The sequence below is a fragment of the Haplochromis burtoni genome, unplaced genomic scaffold, assembly GCF_018398535.1.
Source record: "Haplochromis burtoni strain Fernald_Lab_line unplaced genomic scaffold, NCSU_Asbu1 Contig_22, whole genome shotgun sequence".
Taxonomy (NCBI): domain Eukaryota; kingdom Metazoa; phylum Chordata; class Actinopteri; order Cichliformes; family Cichlidae; genus Haplochromis; species Haplochromis burtoni.
The window spans coordinates 2,944,588-2,967,835 of NW_024582383.1; the positions used below are offsets into that span (position 1 = coordinate 2,944,588).

General features: G+C 44.3%; 1 protein-coding gene across 1 annotated transcript; it reads right to left on the bottom strand.

The window, feature by feature from the left end:
• Positions 1-1,282: 1,282 nt before the first annotated feature.
• ncapd3 (non-SMC condensin II complex, subunit D3) lies at positions 1,283-20,654 on the bottom strand. The gene is made up of 35 exons (XM_005917039.3): positions 20,518-20,654; positions 19,751-19,920; positions 19,459-19,621; positions 18,725-18,888; positions 18,250-18,414; positions 18,102-18,163; positions 17,938-18,025; positions 16,503-16,636; positions 15,426-15,498; positions 15,166-15,291; positions 14,558-14,810; positions 14,429-14,467; positions 13,224-13,316; positions 12,921-12,994; positions 12,668-12,802; positions 12,369-12,589; positions 12,096-12,287; positions 11,061-11,158; positions 10,870-10,979; positions 10,533-10,640; positions 8,682-8,796; positions 8,341-8,436; positions 8,017-8,255; positions 7,736-7,815; positions 7,312-7,449; positions 7,085-7,218; positions 6,765-6,973; positions 5,312-5,422; positions 4,971-5,132; positions 4,174-4,286; positions 3,834-3,895; positions 3,123-3,170; positions 2,087-2,149; positions 1,938-1,980; positions 1,283-1,503 (listed from the first exon to the last, which is right to left on the bottom strand). Exons 1-35 carry the CDS (start codon positions 20,567-20,569, stop codon positions 1,443-1,445), a joined length of 4,194 nt encoding a protein of 1,397 aa, XP_005917101.1. The 5' UTR covers positions 20,570-20,654; the 3' UTR covers positions 1,283-1,442.
• Between the last annotated feature and the right edge of the window lie 2,594 nt (positions 20,655-23,248).

The window sequence follows — 23,248 nt, forward strand, 5'->3', positions numbered from 1 at the left end:
TGTAATAACCAATGTGAAATCCTTTGCTAGACAGATGGAATAGTGCGCTCAGCTCTCATGAATATCATGACTGTATGATTCCAACATCATGCCTTTTTGACTCAGTTACACTTTTTTCTCTTTTTCTTTTCACACCTGTTTGTCAACTAAAAAATAATGGAAAGGATTTCCACATGATTAAGGTGCTTCAGTTGTTCTGCCCCGAGACTTTGCACTTCCACCAGACCTCCGGACCACAAACTCTCTCACCACTTTTAAATCACGTCTCAAAACCATCTATTCAGAATCGCACACACCTGATTCTGTCTCAGTCCATTTTTACCTTGCTCAGCTTTTATACTTTCATGCTTGTTTTTTTCTGATTGACCTCATGTCTAAATTGTATTGCTGCTATTGTAAGGTGACCTTGAGGGTCTTAAAGGCGCCTGATAAATAAAATGTATTATTATTATTATTATTGCTTTAGTTTAGCATTATTCAGTTCTGTTATTCCAACAACGTACTTGAGTTGGACCAACTTCATTAACGATGAATCATTTTACTTAATGTAGTCGAGCCAACCTATGCAAATTACATCAGTCCAACAAAAGTTCTGAATGCTAATAGAAATGCATTCATTACCGTGGAAATCCTTCCAATTCATGTAAAGAGCAAAGGTCATGTCTTTGAACGCTGGGCCTTGGTGCTGTGAGGCAACAGTGCTACCACCACACCACCAAGCTGCCAGTCCAGGATTTAAAAAGTGGGAAAGCTGTGACTACAAGGCCTCACACAGCATTTTCATTACGTTTCTGTCCTTGAGAGGTTAAACCAAATAAATAGCCTCTTATAACCCCAGTGATGTTCCTGTGGTTTGATGTATATAGTGCATCATATGTTGCACTATATACTTATGCATGTACATCTCTTTTTATGACTTCATAACTTGAGAGATATCAGCCGATGGTCATAAGCAGGATGAACATTTACTGTAATGCTGGCATCGAACTGATGATGGCTGAGAGGCTCCGCCTCTTGAGCAGCAGCCCTTAACGTATGATTAAATCTGAAACGCTGTCGGTCAGTAAGACGACAGAAGATCGCCCTTCTGTTTGGAAACGATGTCGTTTGTCCCTGTGGCACGTTGTCTATCCTTTTGTATGTCTGTTATTTATTCCTGCGGTCTTACTATGTATATTTTATTCCCGCACAGCTGCTGTGGAGCACTCACAATTATACATGCAATAAAGGGCTATGCTGTTCCATTTCATCAAAGACAATAGAAATGAATGATAGAAGCCTCTCAGTGAAACACCATATGTTGAACTTTTATTTCATATTGTACATCAATACATCAGTGCAAAAGCAGCTAAACAAAGAGTGAAAAAACCTCAAAGTGAGAAGAAAGGATATTGTTGTAGATAAAGACAACCCACACACACACAAACTGAGTGACGTATCCACTACAGTCTCTTCCTCAGACGCAGAGGAGACTGCACATTCCACTGCCTCGGTCCAGGAGCCCTGAACAAACAACAGAGCTGCGTTTAAACAGTTCACATGTCCCGTGCATAGATCACTGTGACACTGATCACATGTGACAAAGCTAGCAGGCCTACAAACACCACAGAGCAAACAAACCCAACAATGTGTGACTCAGGTCTTCTGGAGTTTGCAGCCATGTTTCTGTAACTCTGTTCTTAGTAATCAGGTGTGGTCGTTTCAGTTTGTGAAATTATTACAAAACAGTGCAACACACGAGTTTCCACAGTAATAACTACTAACTTTGTTACTGCCTCGCTCTTGTCTTCACTGCTGTCGCTGTCCCAGTGTGATGCTGGATTGTGTATGTGTGTGTGTTTGTCATGGTCATTAAGTGTAGTGCTCAGGCACTAAACCAGTTAATGCAGAACCAGCACTGAGTTAAACTAACACCAAGGAAAGAGAAGTGCACTCACTGGGCTTCGCTCGATCGCACATGAAGCACGCTGCCCTCTTCACCTGCCGACACACAGTGATTATTATAAACAAGCTGAAGATAGTTTTCATTCACTACACAAAAAGCAGAGCGAACGTTGGCACCGTCAGCGCCTGGTCAGAAACGTACTTGTTCCCTGCTCACTGAGGATTGCGCTGAGTCCTTCATCAAAGGTCAAGTTGATTTTGACACCTAGTGGACAAACAGAGATGGGTCAGTCGAGGGTTTGTGGATTACATCATCATGTATCCCCCAAATATCAGTGAGATTATAACCAACAGAGTATGGTACCATAATGTAGTAAAGTACGGTGCAGAGTTTGGAGAGTGGAGCCACTCTGCTTCAGGTCCTCACTGAGCTGATACAAAGCTAACGACTGCACATCATATATTTATTGGTGAGAGGTCTGACACATGCTTATGCTTTTCTTTGTACAGCATGTCTCATTCACCCAACCATACCAACACTTTACATGTGCATGCATGGACCCGAGTGCAGACTTTTTAAAGTGTTCTGATCATTACTGCCCGCTCTGGTCCAATCCCGCAATATTTGTGTCCACCCCTGCCCATAGCTGCAGACACATTAATGATACTCTGCACGATGATGCACATTGAATGTGACACTTCTATAGAACAGCAGCAGAATAAATAAAAGCAAAACCAGCAAAGATCTCTCAGCTTTGAATCGTTAGTCAGTAAACTGAGGTTACAAACTAACCAGGGTGCCAGCAGTGCTACCCGTCAGGCTCCGCCTCCCATTGCTGTGGACAGTTCTTATGAATCCTAACTTGCATCCACTATTGTTCTTTCTTTAAAACAGCAAGAGTATACTTAAGCTAATTTTGCCATTTAAATCTGTAATGTGTTTTCCTTTTGGAGAAGTTGTCATTAGGTTGGTCCTGTGCAACAAAATCATAAAGCCAAACGTCGCTGCAGCCGTTCCACAGATTTCCTGCTTGGTGAAGGAGAATTACTCTTCTGTCTGTGAAGAACAGCAGGTGTGCTTCCTACTGTCAACACAAAGTTCAGCTCTTTACCTTCTGTGTTTAGAGGGATTTTAAATACCCAAATGTCTCACTTTCCATTTTTTGTACTCTCCAACCTTCATTTTGGGACCTGCGTCTGTTTTAGCTGCCAGAGGCAACCTGGAACTTCTCTCTTACCCTTTGGTGTGCTGATGGCTCTGTCGCTGGCAGCTCCTTTAGCCATCACTAAAAAAGTCAAATGAAAACACTGTCACAATGGATCTCACACACAAAACTTGTGGGAATGCAGAGTGAGGATCTAACACTGCGTGCAAACAAGAATCAGACAGTAAGACCTGCTCACTGAGGTTACAACGACACAGAGGATAAAGTGCTACAAACATGTTTTACATGCTGTTTATGCATCACTGGCCTCATTATGAAAGGACATTTATGGTTATGCCCGGACTCAGTCCCGTAACATATTTGTCCATCCGCGTCGTCCCTGACAGTAACCTCTGTTACAGAACAATACTGTTTTACTGTTTCACCACCCTGAGGCTAAACTAATGTGTCGAGCAGTGAACTTCAAAGATGAAAAGACTACATGGGCTACTTTTGTGCATACATTTGACAATTACTGCACCTGAACTCTTGGACTGAAATGCTGCTGCTGCCTTGTTTCAATAGAGTCACACTTCACGGTGAGATCAGTGAAAACGATGAAAACTGCCCTTCATTTACTGTTATAATAGAAGAATGTACAGTTCTGATGTTTGCAAGCTTCAAGCACTGATGAAAGCTTCTTCACATGTTTCCTTGACATGTGTTGCTTTCCTTGAGTTCCTCTCCACTTGGCAGACATTCAGGATAAATGACATTTGTTCAAAGCAGTGAACTGAACTGTACCTGTTCCTTCCAGAGCGATTGATTTAGACTGGACATCGTCCTGCCTCCTGGGTCCACGCACACTGACAGACACACACAGGAATTTCAGTAAGTTAAGCCGTAGCTTCACACTGTACTGAATTAAACCAGCTAAAGTTTACATCTGTTCGCAAATATGAACTCGTAGATGTGGCCGGGTCATTTCCAGCACTTCTTCTTTTCTGTGTCTAAGACTAAATGTGAGCCAAAGGCTCGGTCTGCTGGTGATTACTGGTCATATGAAGGAGCCCCAAACAGCGATCTCAGATATGAATCAGACTCTACAGTAGAGTGCAAGTGCCTCATACTGCTGGAAGCCTACCAGTCAGTGAGTGCCAGTCTAGCAGTCTGGAGGTGTGGACGAGGTGGCTGCGGTGTGGCAAAGGTACACGGCAGCAGGGCCGTGGATCTGACAGGAGAGCGCTGGGCTGAACCCTGGGGAGGAACAACGATCATTCATATAATAAATAGTTCAGACCATCAGATGAGAAGAAGAACGTTCGTTTAGAGAAAATATTTCAAGGAACTTGTACAAAAGTGTGAGGACTGTGTTTCATTGTAACACAATCCTCGCGTCCTGTTCTTAGTGAGAGCTTTCTGGAGTCACTTGCTGCTCCAGCAAACATGAACGTTAGCCTGCTGTTATTGGAGACTGGTCAACAGATCAACATCAAATCCACACTACCTGGATTATATTCATACTCAGTATGCAGAGATTAGCAGGCATACATTCAGTCTACAGAGGATGATCCACAGTGGCGTACAACCACGGGCTCCCCCTGTCTGCAGCTCAGCACCGACTCCTTTTCCCCAGAAGAACGTCCAGCATGTAGCAGCAGATTACTTAAACTCTATATTCATCTTCACAGACTGTCTGTTTCTGCTTATTTAGAAGCGGAAATGTCCCCTTAATTTATTAAAAACAAGCGCGCTCAGACGTCTGTAAACCCCACACAGGCAGCGTGATCTGAGCCTGTCAGACGATTGGAGCACAGCTGCAGGTTTTGGAAGCGAGCGAGAGGATGTTACCTGCAGTTTGTCACATTTGTATGCACAGAAAGTCTTTTGACAGTGAAATCAGTGGGTTCATAGTGGTTTGAAGCTGCACTGTGCTCTTACCTGGGCCTTTTTGCCATCTCCTGCCAGGCTGTCGTTGTCCAGCTGGTCCACTGTCGCTCTCTCCTTTTCTGCTATTTTCAGAGCAAACTCCATTTCAGCTGCCAGCTGCTCGTCTCCAGAAAGAATCTCCTTCACCTCATTACGGTAGTCCTGCATAGTCACCTGATGTCAGACACACAGAGGTTAATGCGGTTCCCTTCGCTACAATATTTTCTCTCTTAGTAGAAACAGAAGCACAAACTGTTCTGCTGATGCTTTGCAGCTAACAGTGCTGTAAAGCTGTGGATTTTCCATAGTTCATGCAGATCATCAGTGAATATGATCATGCATGCTGGACTTACCTGCAGGTAGCCCACGAGATCTCTGAGAACAGGAGAGCGCTTCTGCTCCAGCAGGTTCTTCAGGCTAATGATGAGAGGAACAGTGTTCTCTATGAAGGCCTTCTTCCTAACCTGCGGATCAAAAGTGCAGATTACCTTCAATCGATCTCAAATATTTCATCTGCTGAAATATAAAAACGTTAAAAGTTACATTTTGAGCGTCTTCATTATACTTGGTGCAGACAGTTTAGCCTGATGCATCTCTGAGGATGAAGACTTCTATACTTCACCGCTCAGATGGATATAAACAGCATTTTGCTCATTTGGTTCATAATCAGAGTCATCAGATTCAGAATCAACTTCGCGACAGCCTTCATCTTCAAATACAAATATTTTAAATAGTTCAGAGGTCAGTTTGCCCCGCAACGCAACAGGAAGGTTAGAGTTGTTCTTTGTTGTAGCCAAGAGCACTGTTTCTGTAGACTACTGACAGAAATCAGAAGAAAGCTGTTCAGGCTGTGCTGGCAAAACAAACAAGCTTCATGTGTTTGAATCTAAACTTCAGGTTCAACTACTCGATGTTTGGTTTTGTGCTGTTGAAACAGATGATTCCTCCTCAGCAGAGTACGTGTCCTCACAGGGACGTCTGACTGAGCCAAATAAACTAAACAGTCAGCATCATTCTAGATGTAAATGACCTCCAACCTCTGGTAGACGCACAAAACACCACCAGTTTTTCTAAACGCTGCTTAGGGGAGCTACTGCTTGTGGTTACAGCATCCACACCACAGGTGGGGATGTCCTTACAGTCCAGGCCTAGCCGACCATTTGAAGTGGCAAACACCAGTGTTTGTGTGAATGTGGCATGTTGAGTCCAGAGTAGAAAAGCGCTCTATAACAATCAGTCCATTTACCAAAACCACTTTATAGTCACTGCATTGGTTATTGCATGCAGGACATATGCCATCACCACAAGCTCACGAGCATTAACACTGGTGCTTTGAGCCACGGCAGACTCGCTGCAGTCTTCTCTAGAAGAAACGCTGCTGCCATGCAGGAAGCAGCTGCTGTCGGCTCGCTGGCATCCTGTAACCTGGGAATCTTTGAGCTCCGGTACTTTCAGATACAGAGCTCCTGTGTGGATGAATTCAAACTGGCTCTGCTGAGAACACCAGGTTACAAAATTGAGTAACACACTGGTAATGGGCGGTGCTAGGCATCGCTCGAAGTGTGTGTCATTTTATGGAAAGCCTAGTTTAGTGTCCTACAGTTGTATAGGTCACATAACATGTGTTATCTAACAGCTGTTTGTGTCGTTGATCACGTGGTCTCCTGTGACTAAACAGCTGGTGACAGGAAGACTTGTTGAGCAGAACCAGAATGAAGGAGGCAAACCAACTGCCCCAGTAAGCTGAGATGAGTAGGAAGAGGAACAAAGGAACCAAATGCATTTTAAATGTAGAGAACTCGTCACCTGTGACACCACTTTCTTCTGTGCAGCCTGCAGAACAGCTTTGGCCATGGTGGCCATGTTCTCCTCCTCTGCTTCCTCCCCTGCAGCAGCGCCTGCTGAACTACATATGGTCTGCAGCTTAAACTCTTTAAGGCTCAAGATGTTGAAAGTCTCTGACAAAATGTTAGCGCCATCTGCATCCAGGGGCAGCTCTTCATCAGCAAAGCACGCTGATGTAGGAGGAGGTGAGAATATAAAAAGACAAAGGTTCTGGTTAATAGTGCTTTAACAACAGGCCCAACTCTGAAAAGAAAAACCTAAAACTTTACTTTTAAGTTTACCTAAAATGGTCTGGTTGATCTTGTTGGTGATGTTGAAGCGCTGAGCGTCTGTAAAGTGCTCCAACAGGAAGCAGTAGATTCGAAAGCGTTTCTCACGGTACTGTTCTCCTTTTAGGGAGAAGTGAGCGCGTTCTCTGCGTGGATGTTCAAAGAAAAGGAATAAACTCAACAAACATGTCGTGACGTGAGGAAACAGCAAGGAGAAATCAAGCTGAGCGGGGTCATACCTCTCGCTTTGGGAGAATTTGTTGTAGGACTTGTGTTTTGTGTAGGAGTTGAAATGGAAGATGCACTCAATGAAGTGCTGGCCGAACATTTCTGGGTTCTTCTTCAGCAGCAGGTGGAGCAGGCAGTATTCAGTCAGACTAAAAGGAGGTCAAACATACCAGATTGGGTTTTGTGAAAGCAGCTTTACGGACACCAACATTCAAATACGGACTATAGTGAGGAAAACAAACGCTCCTCGTGCTTCAGACACACAAGCCACAGCCTGAAACCTGCTCCTACGCACGAATCAACCGGACTTCCTATTAACGTGTTTGCTGAGTGCGTAATCTGTCGTGATTGCCAGTCGGGGATTCAACAATGAATGGATTTGCGGTTGCATATCCCACTTTCACGTCCTGTCCGTGTATGCACAGCATGAATTACCTGACGATGGCAGGGACCGGGTCAACCAGAGCCACCATGAAGTCAAAGAAGAGGGAGCCCTTCCATTTCACAAATTCTTCCTAAAACGTAGTCATGAGAAAAGCAAAAAGAGGTGGCGCTGAAGTCCATCCATGTTTAACATGTCAAAGTAACGTCACATCTGTAATTTGCTTCATTTTCCATTACATAATCCTGAAACAGGCATCATCTGACCATTGCTATGAACGTCTCAGAAGAGCACTGCTTACAGAAGTATGGTGACATGAAAGACAGCAACTCACCTGCAGCAGGTTGGTCAGCATGATGAGAGTCTGCTCTCTGATGACGGCGTCTTTGTCTCGCAGACAAGCAGAGATGTTGGGAATGTAGTGATCCACCATGTTGGTATATCGCACGCACAGATCACACATTATCACAACCACGTTGCTGCGTACTGAAACCTCTGTGCCAACCTCCAACTCCCTGGCAAACACGGGCAGGTACTTTTGGGCTAGTTCTTCACTCTGCAGGGCCAATTTACCTGAAGCACAGTCACAAACAAACACTTAAGCTCATGGCTCGGAGTGAAGAGTCAAAGCTAAACTTGGAGGACGCACACGCCTCACCTAAAGTGATGACTCCATGGGCTCTTACTCTGGTAGGCAGCCAGTTTGCTTTGAACTGGGAAAGAGGCAGTGAAGCTGGCAGCTCAGTCTGGCACTCTGTCAAAGATGGAATAAGACAAACAGGTTAGCAGAGCCTTCTAACCTGGCCGTGCCCTGGACAGTACAAGACTTCGTGGTACTTTGAAGAAGATGTGACAGCTCCTGACCTTGCAGAGTCTGAAACCTCACTTGACTTCCAACTGTGGCACATTCAAAATGTCACCTGACACCAGCAGCTGTGCTGTTGTCTCTGGAGACGTTCACTCACACACAGTATGCATTTTAGCATCAGTCTTTCCTACCTGCCAGTTTCCCAGAATGTGTTGTGAGCACAGATTCCACTAGCAGCACTGTCCTCTTGTTAACTTTGGCAGGACACTGAAGTGATGCCACGCCCAGAGTGTGGAGATGTTTCACCTGAAAGAGAAAACGTTCCCCGTCCATCAGAGCCACAAGCGCTGCACGGCTGATCACATGTTGGTTTTCAGACGTGCGCCGTGGCGTTTTCATCATCGGATTTTTGTTCTTCCTGAATGAAGTTTTGATAAAACTGTCATCACACCACAAACATTAAAGAACAGGCTGGATCTGTTTCATGCCTCGCAGTTCTTCATCTCACGTTTTCTTAAGCGTGAGGATTACTGAACAATTCCTGCCTTGTACAGTTCACCCCAAAACCCAAAGGCTTCATTCCTTGCAGAGTTTTAATAGCTATAGAACTATGCAGTGATTAGATTATCCTGCAGGCCCACCAACTCCATGAGGCGTTGTAGGAATAGGGTGCAATGTGTGTTAGGCGGCAGCCAAGGGCGCAGGATCCCTGGCTAGGCTGCCAATTCGGTCATGGAACATCGGCTCCTTCCTCATGGGAGAGGTTGAGCGATACCAGCTATATCTACCTGGTCTCATCTTAACCCACGGCTCGGGCTCTGGAGCCAGCCTCAGAGAGGGGCTGGACTCTGTCCCAGTTTGGAGTTGGCGAGTGTGAGAGGTGGTGGGCTGCAGTGGGTATCCATGAGTGAGAACCCAGTCTGCCAGACCGGGTGGTGGTTCTCAGAGGATGTGCTCCAACTACAGGAGAGTCCCGCTCCTCAGCTTCCCTGGACAGGTATGCACCCTGCTGCTGTGGATCAGCTCCTGTACAGAGGGAGAGCTTGGTCTGCATTACGGGCAATAAGTTCGACTCTTCCAGTGGGTGGTGGACTCCAGAGCTGCCCTTTGTCACCGTTCCTTTCAGAACTTTTACTTGACAGAGTATCTGTGCGCAGCCAAGTGGTGGAAGGTTTCTCCCTCATGTCTGCTTTTTGTGAATGATGTGGTCCACCCCACCAGGTGGGGACCTCCAGCTCGCACTTGAGCCGTTCACAGCTGAGTATCAAGTGGTGGATGCTAAAATGAGCACCTCCGAGGATGGAGTGCCCACTCTGGGTCAGGGACAAGTTGCTACCCCATGTAGAGGAGTTCATGTATCTCAGATCTTGTTCCACTGAGGGATGAGGGGCTCAGCAGCTGCAGTGATGCAGGCGTTCTGTCTGTCATGGGAAAGAGACAGCTGAGCATAAACGCAGAGCTGTTAGTTTACCGGTCGATCTACGTCCCTACCCTCACCTATGGCCACGAGCTTTGGGTAGTGACTGAAAGAACAGGATTGTGGGTACAAGTGTCAGAAATGAGCTTTGTCTGAAGGGTGACTGCTCCCTTAGAGATAGGGTGAGAAGTTCAGCCATCCAAGAGAGGCTCAGGGTATACAACGCCTTCGCATTGAAAGCAGGCAGGTCAAGTGGTTAAGGTATCTGATTAGGATCCTCCTGGACGACTTCTGGGTGAGCTGTTCTGGGCAGGAGGCGGCCCCGGGGTAAACCCAGGGGCCAGCCCAGAGATCATCTTTTGCAGCTGACCTAGCTATTCCCCGAGGCGAGCTAGAAGAGGCTGGCTGAGGAGAGCGAGGCTTGGGTTTCTATCACTAGGCTGCTGCTTTGTAAATAAGTGTTAAGAGATCAATTGTTCTTGTCTAGCTGTCATTTCAGAGAGAACAGCACAAGATACTGAGGGTTGCAGAGTATGTGTCAACACCACTGAACATAAGTTCAAAGTGAAAGTTTAAGGACATTTCTGGAGTAACGAGGACAAGTCGGCTAAGAGTTTATTCTCACCATCAGCTCCTCGTCGAGGTTCTGAGCTCCATTGTCAGTTAGGATTATGCTGGCCAAATATGACTCGCAGGCAGACACCAACTCCCCACAGCGCTGGTTCAGGAAAGCCTGACAAAAACACAAGACACACTCACAGTGGGCTTCACTCATATCGGATTCAAACTTTGAGCAGGAGTTTGGCACTGCCTGCTCCCTGCTGCAACTTACAAGGTTAACTGTTCTTGTGTTTGATCGTCATCCAAACAGGATGGAGACCAACAACTGTTTCTGTTACTGAAAACAGGATTTCAATGCTGTCATAAAGTACGTCAGCCTCTGAAGTATAGATGTCTCTAACCTGAGTCTGCTTGATGTCTTCACTGCAGCCAAACTGATAAAGAGTCTGAACAGCAGAGCTGATCACCTCCAAAGGCAAAGTGAAAGTCTTCAACCAAGACATCAGATCAGCTGCAGAGAGACGGTGAGAGAGACTGAGTCACATCATTTCTCTCAGTAATCCCCCGCCATCTGTCCCCTTACTCAACCTACCGACGACCCTTTCCTTTGTGTCTTCATTTAAATGCACGGCAATGTCTCCCATCACACACAGGATGTGACAGCATGTTGTTGCGTTTACATCCTTTGATCTAAGAGGAGACAATCAAATCATTAAACAATACATTTATCTGCAAATAGCAAAGCAGTGATCGCTAAAAACATTAACATTAAGAGACTGACTTGTTGTTAGTGAGAAGTGATTTATGACCATTTACACTTGGTGTCACCCTCGACCATTTTACAGGGTGTGTTTGGGGATTTGTTAACCCTCTGCAGAGTCTAGCCTCTGTTTCAACTTGTGTCAAAAGTGCAAAAGCATTATTATTTTTATTGTGTTGATAGGCCAAACCTCAGATAAATAATTTACACCATGTCTTATGATACATACTGTCATCGGATTTGGTGCAGGAAGAAACAGTTAAAAAAAGATCTCCTAAGAAGTAGTTTACTTCAAGTACAAGAAAAACCAAGACAAAAACATGTCAGAGAAAAATCCACCACGTCAGAAATGATATGGCAGCACATGGTGTCTGGTTGCTGAGGGGGAGGCAAAGATTGAGCGAGTGATGGTGGTGAAAGAGTTTTGTGTTACACAAGAAGATGTAAACACAGCACAGATTCCTGTGTTTCCCGCGTCTGCTGACAGTGGAAACAGCCACTCTCCAAACCTTAAACCAACCACAATAACATCACATCTCCCAGAGAGGGGAAAGGTGAGTGTTCCTTCTGCGTCACACGTCACCCCCTCCTTACAACGGGATACATTTGTTTGTATGCGCACAAAGCCTATCATGCATCAGTCTACCCCCGTGTACAGTGTTGCTCTTCACCTTCTTTGTTTCGTTTCCAAAAAAGCCCACAATACACAGCAGGGCTGCAGGTTTTTTTATTAAATGGTGGAGCGAGAACAAAACAAAAACAAAGAAAGGTTGCAGATTTCACCATTTTCCACCAAATTACAGGCCAGATTATAAAGGGCTCATTTTAATTCAAATAAACGTGGCAGACTGATTTGGACTTGCCCACCTGACCATCTTGTCCCAGGCGTCCAGAATCTTGCCATGAGGCAGTCTGGAGGATGAAGAAACAACCTTGGAGAGCAGCAGCCAGGCTCCGGCAGCATGATCAGCCTCAGTATGTGAGATCAGGTTGGAGACAAATAACGGGGTGAACTTCTTCTGTTTGGACCAGATGGTGAAGGCCTTGCTAAAGTAACGACTGGAGACCGGGTACAAACGCATTCAGTATTTAACATTAAACATGTTGCTTCATACGAGACAAACGCTGGGCTGGCTTCACCTGAGCTTCTGGCACTGGTGACACAGTAGGCCCAGCAGCTCCCACATCAGCCTCTGACTGGCATCCAGGTGGCAGCCAGCAGAGTACGGTTTGACCTGACTGAGCAGCACCTGGTCCAGCGCCTCCAGGGCCTTGTCTTGCACCGAGGTCTCAGAGTCCGCCACAGCTGGCACCACCCCCTGCAGCCACGCCTTTTGCACCACACTGCACTCTGGTTTAACCTGGCAGAGAGACGTTAGGGTTAGATCTCACCCACGGTCACTTCAGTGACCGTCCCATCAGCATGTGGCTCCACTCACACTGAGCAGGTCCCCCACACACTGCAGGGCCTTCTTTTTCACAGACACAGCTGGGTCTCTGCAGCGCTCTGACAAAGTCTGAAGAGTCTCCCAACTCATGGGGATCACATCATGTTTCAGGAGACCCAGCAGGGCCTGTGCAGGAAGAGCACACAAGTCAGCCTGGGAACATGCAGATATTCAACCCCCCCCCCACAAGAAATGACTTCAATCTGAATCGTGGCTGCTGCTGGTTAAGTTCAGCTCCAGGTACCTGCAATGCTGCTTTCCTCACATTAGTCTTTGAATCCTTCACACGCCGCAGGAGGAGGGCCAAATTCTCTTTTGCTGCATCAAATACAGAAACTATGTGATTCACTGACCTCCAGGGTCCAGACCATGAAAAACACATGAATAAAAACAAACACGTGACAAAAGTGCTTTAAATGTGTGTTAGCCTTGTGACAACCTGGCAACCTTGTCCAGGGTATACCCCGCCGCTCGCACCGTCACGTACACGATAAGATATTAAAGCTATTCAATAACAGAAAAAGGATAGACTGATGGAAGCTCTCACCATAACAAGCAGCGCTGTCAGTGCTGCTCAGCTCCACAGTCCTGAATGGAAGAGTGCGGTAGGTTTTCAGAGTGTGCTGGGTACTGAGAGTCCCTGAAACAGTCATATCAACAACACCATTAAGTACAGTCATAGTCAACACAGTAAGAGTTATGTCAGTGAAACAAAAAATAGTGTCGTCTTTACCAGGGCTCAGGCGAACACCACCTGAGATGCAGTAACATCCTTTATGTTTGCACTTTCCTGTTGTGCTAGCTCCAGGCTGCGTGCAGGTCGGAGATATTTATGCGGAAACCTTTGTTTTCTTTACAGAACGAGAGAAATAAGCCCAGCAGTCACAGCTCTCTTCAGGTCTGGACTTTGACTGGACCACTGCAACAGCCTGATGCTTTAATGAGAAAACAGGTCCTTCTGGCAGGAACCAACTTCTCTGCATTAATGTGATAAATTCTCAAAATCGCTCCTTGCACCCAGGTTAAGAGCTTACGTGTTGTTTCTGGCAGCTCCTTACACTTTGAAACGCACTAATAATATCAGTCTGCACATTTCCACGTATATATAAGTAGTCAGCCATGCCCATCTCCCACAGCTCACAGTGTGATGAAACCCTGAACTGGATAAGTGGAAAGAGATGGATGAACTATGACCTCTAAGATGTAGCTCACGTGGTTTCTGCTCCTGTTCTGACCTCAGGGTGAATGGAAACGTAGGTTTGCACGCACTGCTTCTGCATGTTGTTTCAGTGTTTACTGATCTCAGGCTGAATTTAAACTGAAGTTTAGAACTGATAAAAGCTTATACTGTCTGCTAGCCATGGCTGTATACACAGAGTCATTATGACACTCTTAGAAATTAGCTGGAAAACGGCCTCAATGTACAGGCTGCCTGATCCATATCAAAATGACACTTTAAAACTGTTGTACTGCCGGGACTACATTCCTCAGGTGTGTGTACGTAGGCCACCTGCTGCTGCTATTATTAGAGTCTTTAGATAAGCTATCAGCTATGGGAATTGTCATAATGGATCTCTGTCAAAGTGGGGTCAGAGCATGACACTGAAGGTCACTTTCTTCATGTCTTGTGGTCCTGTGACAAAGTTTCCGCCTTTTCCCAGGATATATAATACCTGTGAGATTCACAGAGAGCCAGACTGTGGCTTTTGTTTTTTAACCTGGAACAGGAAATATAACAAAAACAAACTTTACCTTCTGTGATTTCACCTTCCAGCACCGTCTGGGTTCCAGCTTAACCGAGCAGAGAGAAGAAAACAACTTTAATGATTTCGTTTGAAGGCCTGTGTCTTTACTGTACTCCTGTGTGTGAGGGTGTCTCACTGGCAGAGAAGAGGTTGTGGATGGCTCTGGTGGCATTGAGAGAAGGCAGCTCCAGGCACTGAGCCAGGCAGTTCAGAGCATGGCCCTGGACAGTGGGAGATTCATCCATCCGTCGAGCAAAGAGCAGGTTCTGGATAAGGGAGCTGTGCATCAGGAAACAACCAAGGTCCGGATCTCGACACTCCTCCGGTCTTCTCTCTGGCTGCTCCAGCAAAACCATCACCACATCCACAGAGAACAGCCGGTGCACCATCTGTAGAGGCCATCGCAGTCAGTACCACTGACAGAAGGTGATGAAGCTCACTGACATTTAGCTAAGTTCAAACATGCTCCGAGTATCACACAGGAGGGTGGACACACTCTTTTTAAAGTGGCTTAAAAAACAGGCTCTCTCAGTTTTATCCTGATCTTTGAACGTGTGCTGCAACTTCAGCAAAGTCGCAGAAATTTATGGAGACACTAAACATTTGTCTGTGACACTGAAATCATTTGAGCAGCTGTTTGACTTAAGCTGAAGATCATTGATGAGACAGAAACCTGCAGCGGCTACGCCAGTGTCAGCGTGTGGAAGTGAAAGCATTTCTCAGACAGTTAAAGTAAAACCTTACCTTTGAGCTTCTGGAGAAGTTACACAGCCACTTAATGAAGCAAGCATAGTCTTCACTTGCCATCTGAGACGTCAGCATACCCACAGCCTGAGCTCCATGGCTTCGATACTCATTCTTTTCAACCATCTGTGCATCAGCACAACACAAACATGAATGATAACAATGCAACTTTGTTGTCACGTTGTACATTTTAAGCTGCAGAAAGTTTCTGAACGTTTGCAGAAAGTGAATTTATGCCGAGTGTTTGCTGGAGAATTCACCTGGAAGCAGATGTGCTGGAGGAGGATTTGCAGGAAAGGCAGTGCCAGCTGCTTCAGCTCGTCCACAAGATGACTGCAAATATAAATATAGAAATCTTTCACACATCTGCTCTCCAAGGTTCAGAAACATCCCTGAACAGTCACGATCCCAGACATCTTCAAGTGACACATTAGCGCCGGTCCTTAAAGCTGCAGAAAGTAGAGGAGAGACTAGGATGCTCTGTGTGTGTGCACATACTGAAACTGATGCCTTTAACAATGTGAACAATCAGTATTTCTACCAATGGTCAGATATGAACAGGTCTAAATGCTTTTGGGGCGACCGTGGTTCAGGGAGTTAGGAAGCTCATCTGTAACTGGAAGGTCACCGGTTCGATCCCCTGCTCGCTCTGTCCTGGTCGTTGTGTCCTTGGGCAGCTGTGGCTACACCTGTGGCTGCCTGCACCAGTGAAGGATGTGAGAGTGAAGGAAAAGTGGAAGTGAAGCGCTTTGGGTGCCTGGAAAAGCGCTATATAAATGCAATCCATTATTATTATTATTATTATTAGGATAATGACACCTTTAAAAATCATTAACTTAAGTAGGGACTGAAGTGCAGACTTTCACCTTTAATTTAACAAAAGTAACTTAATTGTTTAAGTTATACAGTCGCCACTTAAGGAGGCTCAAAAGTAATGAGACAACTGACTGACAAGCAGCTTCAAACCATCCAGTCTGCTTCCTTGTTATTCCAGTTGCAGTCTTAAGAGGTTTCCACAGCTGTGGTTTGTTCACTCTGGTGTGAATCAGTTCAGTTCTGGAATCTGGGAATCTGAGATAGACTGGTGACCTGACCCCGTCTCTCAGGGTGGGGGACTGAAGCCCAACCTGTCTGCCATAAGATGAGAGAGGCTCCCATAGATGGAAAAGGGGCTCCTTTAAAGACAAGCCTTCATTAACAAAAACTATAGTCATCATCAAAATCAGTTCAAAAACTGAAACAGATCACAGGTTTAAACCTTTTCTTTCCAACATCCACCACGATGAGATGTAGACAAGTAAAAAGTATCAGATCAATATTAAAACAAAACTATTTACCAGACAAACTGGATGGCCTGGTCACGAGTAGCGAGGACGGTCTGGCTCGGTACGAGGAGGGACGGCTTCCCAGTGTTGCCCTTTTTCATCATCAAAATCACGTAGAGGAGCTGGTGGAACACCCTCCTCAGGGACTGGATGGCACAACAGATAAACTCCATTAAAGAAGACATGATACGTTTGAAGACTCTGGTGGGAACGTAGCACATGGGTCTCATCCCTCAATAAATGCTGAAGTCACGTTATTTTGCAGCAGTCTGTGAGAGCATTTTAACATTTTCTCAGTTGAATTTTTCTCCGAATCGTGTCACAGCTTGTTTGTTCTGTTGGCTTCATCGGGTGGTGTTCATTCCATTACATACTGTTTGCCCCTTTGGATCCCACTGGAACAGCAGGAAGACCGCATTATCCACCAACTGCACTGAAGACATGATCAGCTTCCTCTCCACAGGTTTTAAGATATCACATTCAAATTTAGTAATAGCTCGAGCTGATTTAATTTTGGGTCAAGGTCACACGAAAAGTGAAAACAAATAAAAACTTCATATACCGACATTTTATCAAGTACAATTTATCATATGAAAGGGCATGCAGAGAGCTGTATGAAGCAACTCCTCTTTCTATGCCTGTATGTCCTATAGTTCAGCAAAAATCATCAGTATTTTTTGAAAATCTCATGTTTTCACAGCTTCTATATGAGAGACATTTAGGCTCTTTGAGAGACTAAAGAGTTGGTCCGGTGGAGTGAAACACTGCTTTCCACTCCTGAGTCTCCTGACGCTTTGCCAGAATTGCTTCAAGGAAGTCAGAAAGTCTTGTTCCATAGCCTGACCGCCTCCCACGCCCAAGTTTCTGCTTCAAGCACCAGCCAAGGTGCTTGCTGTTTGGCCTGCCCATACTCATCAGCTGCCTCCAAAGTCCCTCAGGCTAACCAAGTCCAGTAGGACTTCTTCAGCTTGATAGCTACTTTGATTCAGGGATTATCGCCACGACGAGCACCAACTACCTCGCAGCTGCCTCAGCAATGGAGGTGCAGAACACGGTTCAGTTGTCCCCAGCCTCATTCATAATGCTTCCAAAGTTGTGCCTGAGCATTCCCAGCACACCCTCACCACACGTTTAGGTGCGAACACCACTCTGCTTCAGATCAGCCAGGCCTTGCTCCCAGGTCTCATGGTCACTGCTCACGTGAGCGTTGAAGCCCCCCCCTCAAATACCCCACTCACTAAACTTAAGAAGGCTAACTGATGTTCGGCGCATAAGTGCAAACAGCCAGGATCCATTCTCTGAGCTGAAGAGGCAGGGAAGCAACCTAGTGGGGAAGCTAGTCCAAACCTTTGAATGCAGCCAGCCTGTGTCACCATAACAACAATATTTCTACAGTGTTATGACGACATCTACTGAGATAGTTTAGAAGTAGTGTACGGGATCTTACTTCTTTCTGGTCTCCATGTTTTGGCAAGCAAAGCAGCTGTAGGCCGTAGAAAGCCATCTCTGGAATGCTCCTTAGTTTCGTGACGTCTCTGTGCAGAAATTACACAACTATCACAGTTTGTTCTGATACATTAAAAAAAAGACAAAATAAGCAAGAAAACTCACTGTTCAGCAGCAAAAGCTGGTTTGCCAGTGGTGGGTTCAAAGTAAAGCAGGTTACTGAAGATCTGGACAAAGAAAAGGATTCGCTGTGAAAACCTGCAGGTTCCACAGTGTGAAACGAACCAGGTGTGCAGATACAACCAGGTGGTACCTGCGTACAGTGGATCATGGTCTGAGGACTGTCTTTTAGTGGGAATGTTTGCAGAAGTCTCAGTAAGCTTTGAACCAGGAGAGCTACAGCATCTCTGATCCTCATCAGGTCCTTTCCAGAAAGATGAACTTCCTCTTCCTCCTCATCCTCCTCCTCCATTTCCATCTGATAATAACACATAGGTCTGGTCATAAATGTGTTCCACCAGAGAATACGTTTACTCACCTTCACACAACTTTAGCAACAAAAAGATCAGTACCATTTATTGGTTTGTTTTTCTCTTCAGAAAGTTTTAAGAAAATGAAATGAGGAATAATTAATGAAAATTCCTTCTCGGTGTTGTATTAGCTCCCACATTAAGTCAATCAGACAGTCTGAACAAAAGAAATTCAACACTTAGCTGGACCTAGTTATGAAATGAGTGTATCAAAGTCACTATTCAGCCATCACATTGCAATGATCCTTGGGAGTGTACCTCTGGACTGTCTTTCCTCTGTGGTCTGGAGCGTTTTCCCTCCGTCTGAGAACTCTTCAGGTCTTTTTTGCGTTTCTTTTCAGAATCCTGAGGCCAGCAGTGACGGGTCAGGTCCAAACATGTGTCCAACAAAACTTCATGAAAAACCTTGTTGGAAATGCTCCCTAGAAACAACAACAGAGAGAGCCAGACACACTCACACCGCTTACCCAAGCAAACATCTTTTATTGTCCACTTTTCCTAAGCTCGTGTGAATTGTAGCCTCAGTTTTTTATTCTTAGTCAACAAGGGCGACACCCATCGTTATCTCCTGCTGCTTTAGCGCGTCAGCTTCAAGGTTCAACAGGTTGTGTTCAGAGAACTTCCACTTCCTGGATTTTATTTTGTCATTTTTGAACCACTTACACTTACAGTTCAGTTTTGAATATTACATAAAAAATAAACAACACAAAGTGTTTTTGAATGGCAGGTATGCAGAAACATGTGCATGTAGCACAGAGCCATGGCTCAGTGTCTAAACGAGTCTCACAGGCCTGAGTGTGTCCAGATAGCTTCCTAGAAATATGTCACAGGATAGACAAACAGACACACACACACTCCTTGAAAATTAAGACATCTATACCAACGTTAGAATTTACAGTCAATAAGCAGTGACAATCATCTCATCAGCGTTAGTTCCACCTAGCTCCAAGAACCGAGAGACTTGTAGTTACTTCCATTTCAACTTTCCTTACCTGGAGTTCTCAGAAGTAATAGGTACACTGAGGCTGCACACAGGCTGTTCACCCTCTGGTGGCCACTGGCCACTTTAGACTTTCCTGCCAGGACAAAGAAGGACAGCACAGCCACCACAGACTTGACTGATATGCCACTCTCCCCCAGAACTGCCCAGACACTCTGCAATGCAAGATAGGAGACAGTCAGCTGACTGCTACCTTCAGATGGTGAAACAGACACTACAGACTACAGGAAGACTTTAGAGCAACTGCAAGCGCTTCAAAGAGCCACAAAAACTAATTTGCTTACCTGTGAAGCTCCATCACTGCCTGCAGACTGATATTGATCAGCATGTGCCAGTAAACACTGGTACAGGGCTGTGAAAGACTTCTCTTGCCTGGCTGTAAGTTCCTCTTCTATAGTTTTATCCAGTGGCTTCCTTTCAGTAAACTCCACTTCCCACACCGCGTCCACCCAGGCTAGAAATAGAAAGAATAATATTATCTCAAACATGTAAACAGAACTGAAATAACAAGAGAAAAAAACTTAAAAACATCAAGTTTTTGTGAAAATCTCTGTCAACACAATGTTTATGTTTGAAAAGGAGTAGATGAGTTTTTTTATTTTAAATAACATCATTTACATGTTTAACTACATACAAGTCTACACTCAGCTCATAAACCAAAACAACAACAAGCTACACTTTACATAAACTAAGCACTCTGTGTAAACACCCACTAAATCTCTGAGCTTTGTAAAAATGATCTTATATCACAAAATCACTGACTTTCATTTACTGCTACTTTTAATACGTTTGCCTGTCAAATGTCAGACGAGCCGATGTTTTCTGTCTGCCATGAATCCACAGATATTAAGTTCATTACAACTGCTGACTATAAGATGTGACGACAATTTGAATATTCAGCTGCTTTATTTGATGGCAGATAATCTACACTAATGTCGCTTCACGGTACATCTCTCGGCTCAATGACCCAGGAAACAGCTCCGTTAACAACCAGGTTTGACAGACCGCCGGGTGTTCAGTAACATTTCGATAACAGACAAAAGAGTTTTACCTTCTGGGACATCGTTTAACCGAAGAAACTGCAACGCAGATATCAGATCCATCTTATTTTGGTTTGTCTTTTTCTTTCTCGTTTAATTCGCCCGCCCAAATATAAAAACTCCGGACATGCGCACTAAAGTCTTCGTTTTATTTCTTTTCCCGGTTATCAGCCTCAGTGTTCAATACTGCCACCTGCTGGGCTGGAATAGTTAGCTATTATTTTTTAATTTGCAAGAAAAGTTAAAACTGGTCGCAAAGTGTCAAACTAGTTTATTGGAACATAAACTAGTTTGAAGCAGTTTTAATATGACTAATACTAAAGTCATATAGATAGTTTCAACTGATAAATAATAATGTGCAAAGAAGGTATTTATAATACACACTATATTCCCAAAAGTATTCACTTTCTGTCTTCACATGCATATAAACTTGAGTTATAGCCCATTCTTAATCCATAGGGTTTAATATGATGTCAACTAACCCTTTAACAACTCTTCAGCAAAGGCTTTCCACAAGGTTCAGAAGTGTGTTTGTGGGAATGTTTCACCATTGTTTATGGGCTCAAATTATGGTCATGAAAATTATTTTGTACTTGTAAATCAAATGTGTACCGTATTTTCACGACCATAAGGCGCACTGTACTAAAAGGCGCAGTCTCAGTTATGTGTGCCATTACTGTATTTAACACACACATAAGGCGCACTGGATTATAGGGCGCATACAAGTACCGTATGCGTATTTAAAAATAAAGCGGGAGCAAACCTGAGTTCGGTACCTTACTCACATTTCTATTACCGGTAATCGTCATCATCAACAACACACAAGCATACAAGTGTGCAGATGTACTCATTGTATTTTTATATCTTGTGAGGGCCAGAAAGTTTGATCAACTTTAATGTTAGAAATTGTGGACAAAAAGGTGAGAAGGATTCTCCTCCCTTCATGGTTCATCCAGCTGTGGACACACCTCTCCCAGACACTGAAGGTAGAAACACTCCTGCAACAAATACACCTGTGCTGACATCATTATAGCTCCTACTACAGCTTCCTCCTTCATCCTGATGCATTTATGGAATAGAGAAATCCTTCAGCATGGACTATTGAAACTGCTTTTTAGAAAACAGGCAGGAAGAAAAGACGAGGAGTCACAAATGAGACGAGCCTCCTGACTGAACTTCATTTGTTTATTTTAAGCTGTTTGCGTGTCATCAGACAGTGAAGCAGACTGATCAACTGTGTCAAGATAGAAATAACAAACTCTCTGAATCACTGTTGATCTTCAGGTAAGAGCCGTTTCTGTACCGTGTCTGGATCTGATTGGTACTTATCAAAAAGGTGAAAGGTATTCATTCAGTTACTTATAAACAACTTTTCAGATGTCTTGCGGAGCAATGAGAGATTAGAAATAGCTCTATAATTACTGATTCCAAATGGATCTAAGTTACTTTTCTTAGCTAGCAGTGTGATTACACCACAATGGAGAGAAACCGTGAAAATGCCAGCAGTTGATAATAATAACATAAATTAATATAAGTCTATGTGGCAGGGGTGTGGTCTCTGGCTTGCTGCCCTTCTTCACTATTTAAACATACAGAGAGGAAGAAGATGATCACCTCGAGCAGTCACACCTGCCCTCTCTGCCACACCTCACCACTGCCTGAGAGCTCACTGTAACACAGGCCAGAGACCACGCCCCTGCCACAGTCTATAAGCAGAAACCAAAAGTAGCAAGAAATACTCGAGTAAAATAAATGTAGATTGTTTCACATTTATTAGACCATCGATTATAAAACCAAGGAAACGATTGAAAACCTCAAATGTTAAAGTACACTTCCTGATTGTACTTTTATTACCTGAGCTTATGTGGATGCTCTAAGAGCAGCCTGACTGCAAAAGAAGCACACATTTGGAGAAGCTGTGCTGTAACTTCACATATTGAAAAAGTTTTCTTGCTTTTCTATGAGAAAAGAAAAACAGATAAGTCATAAACTCCTTGCCATACTGATATTATGTAAGTAATGCACACAGACGTCATGTGAAAAAGATGAGCTTAACAGTTACTTAGTCCATACAGTCCAGGACTGTAACAGGACTGAAAAAAGGTGTTATAATAAATAAAACATAAATGTTAATTGAGTCATTTTATTTTTTCTAAATTGAAAAATTACTTTCTGTCCACCATTTGTGTGACTAACAGTCTCACTACCAGGTAACTGTTGTTGTAATTTGGTGATATATAGATAAAAGTGAATTGACACTTCTGCTGTACAGCTTACTGAGGGGTGCTGTGATGGGCAGTGTGCAATCACACAAAACAACAACTTAAATGTCACCATAACCCTGACTGGAGAAAAGAAAGTTTGGAAAATTCAATGACATTACATTTGTTGTACATTACTCTAAAATCGGTGCTGTGAGAGTAACTTTATGGTCACAACCTGATTTAAAACTCAATCTAACATCAACATTCTTAATGATACCTGTAGCTCTAAGACATTAAGAGAATATGGCAAATGAGATCACAGGATGGCCAAAATGTACTTTAAAATGAGATCTTGTTTCATTGGACTGCGACAGACTGGCGACCTGTCCAGGGTGTACCCCGCCTCTCGCCCTGTGACAGCTGCCATATGAAAACGAAGGTCTCTAATCAGAAGTACCTGACTCCGTGGTATAATTCTCAAACACGTACCCTAAAGCAGACGACTCGTAATCTGGAGAGGAAATGGCGTGTCACAAAT

Excerpts from the sequence above, each read along its gene's own strand:
- ncapd3 (XM_005917039.3), bottom strand. The coding sequence starts at position 20,569 with ATGGATCTGATATCTGCGTTGCAGTTTCTTCGGTTAAACGATGTCCCA. Across the intron at positions 18,026-18,101 it reads CCAGCTTTTGCTGCTGAACA|AGACGTCACGAAACTAAGGA; the intron begins GTGAGTTTTCTT and ends ATTTCTGCACAG. Across the intron at positions 7,450-7,735 it reads CCGGTCCCTGCCATCGTCAG|TCTGACTGAATACTGCCTGC; the intron begins GTAATTCATGCT and ends ACCTCCTTTTAG.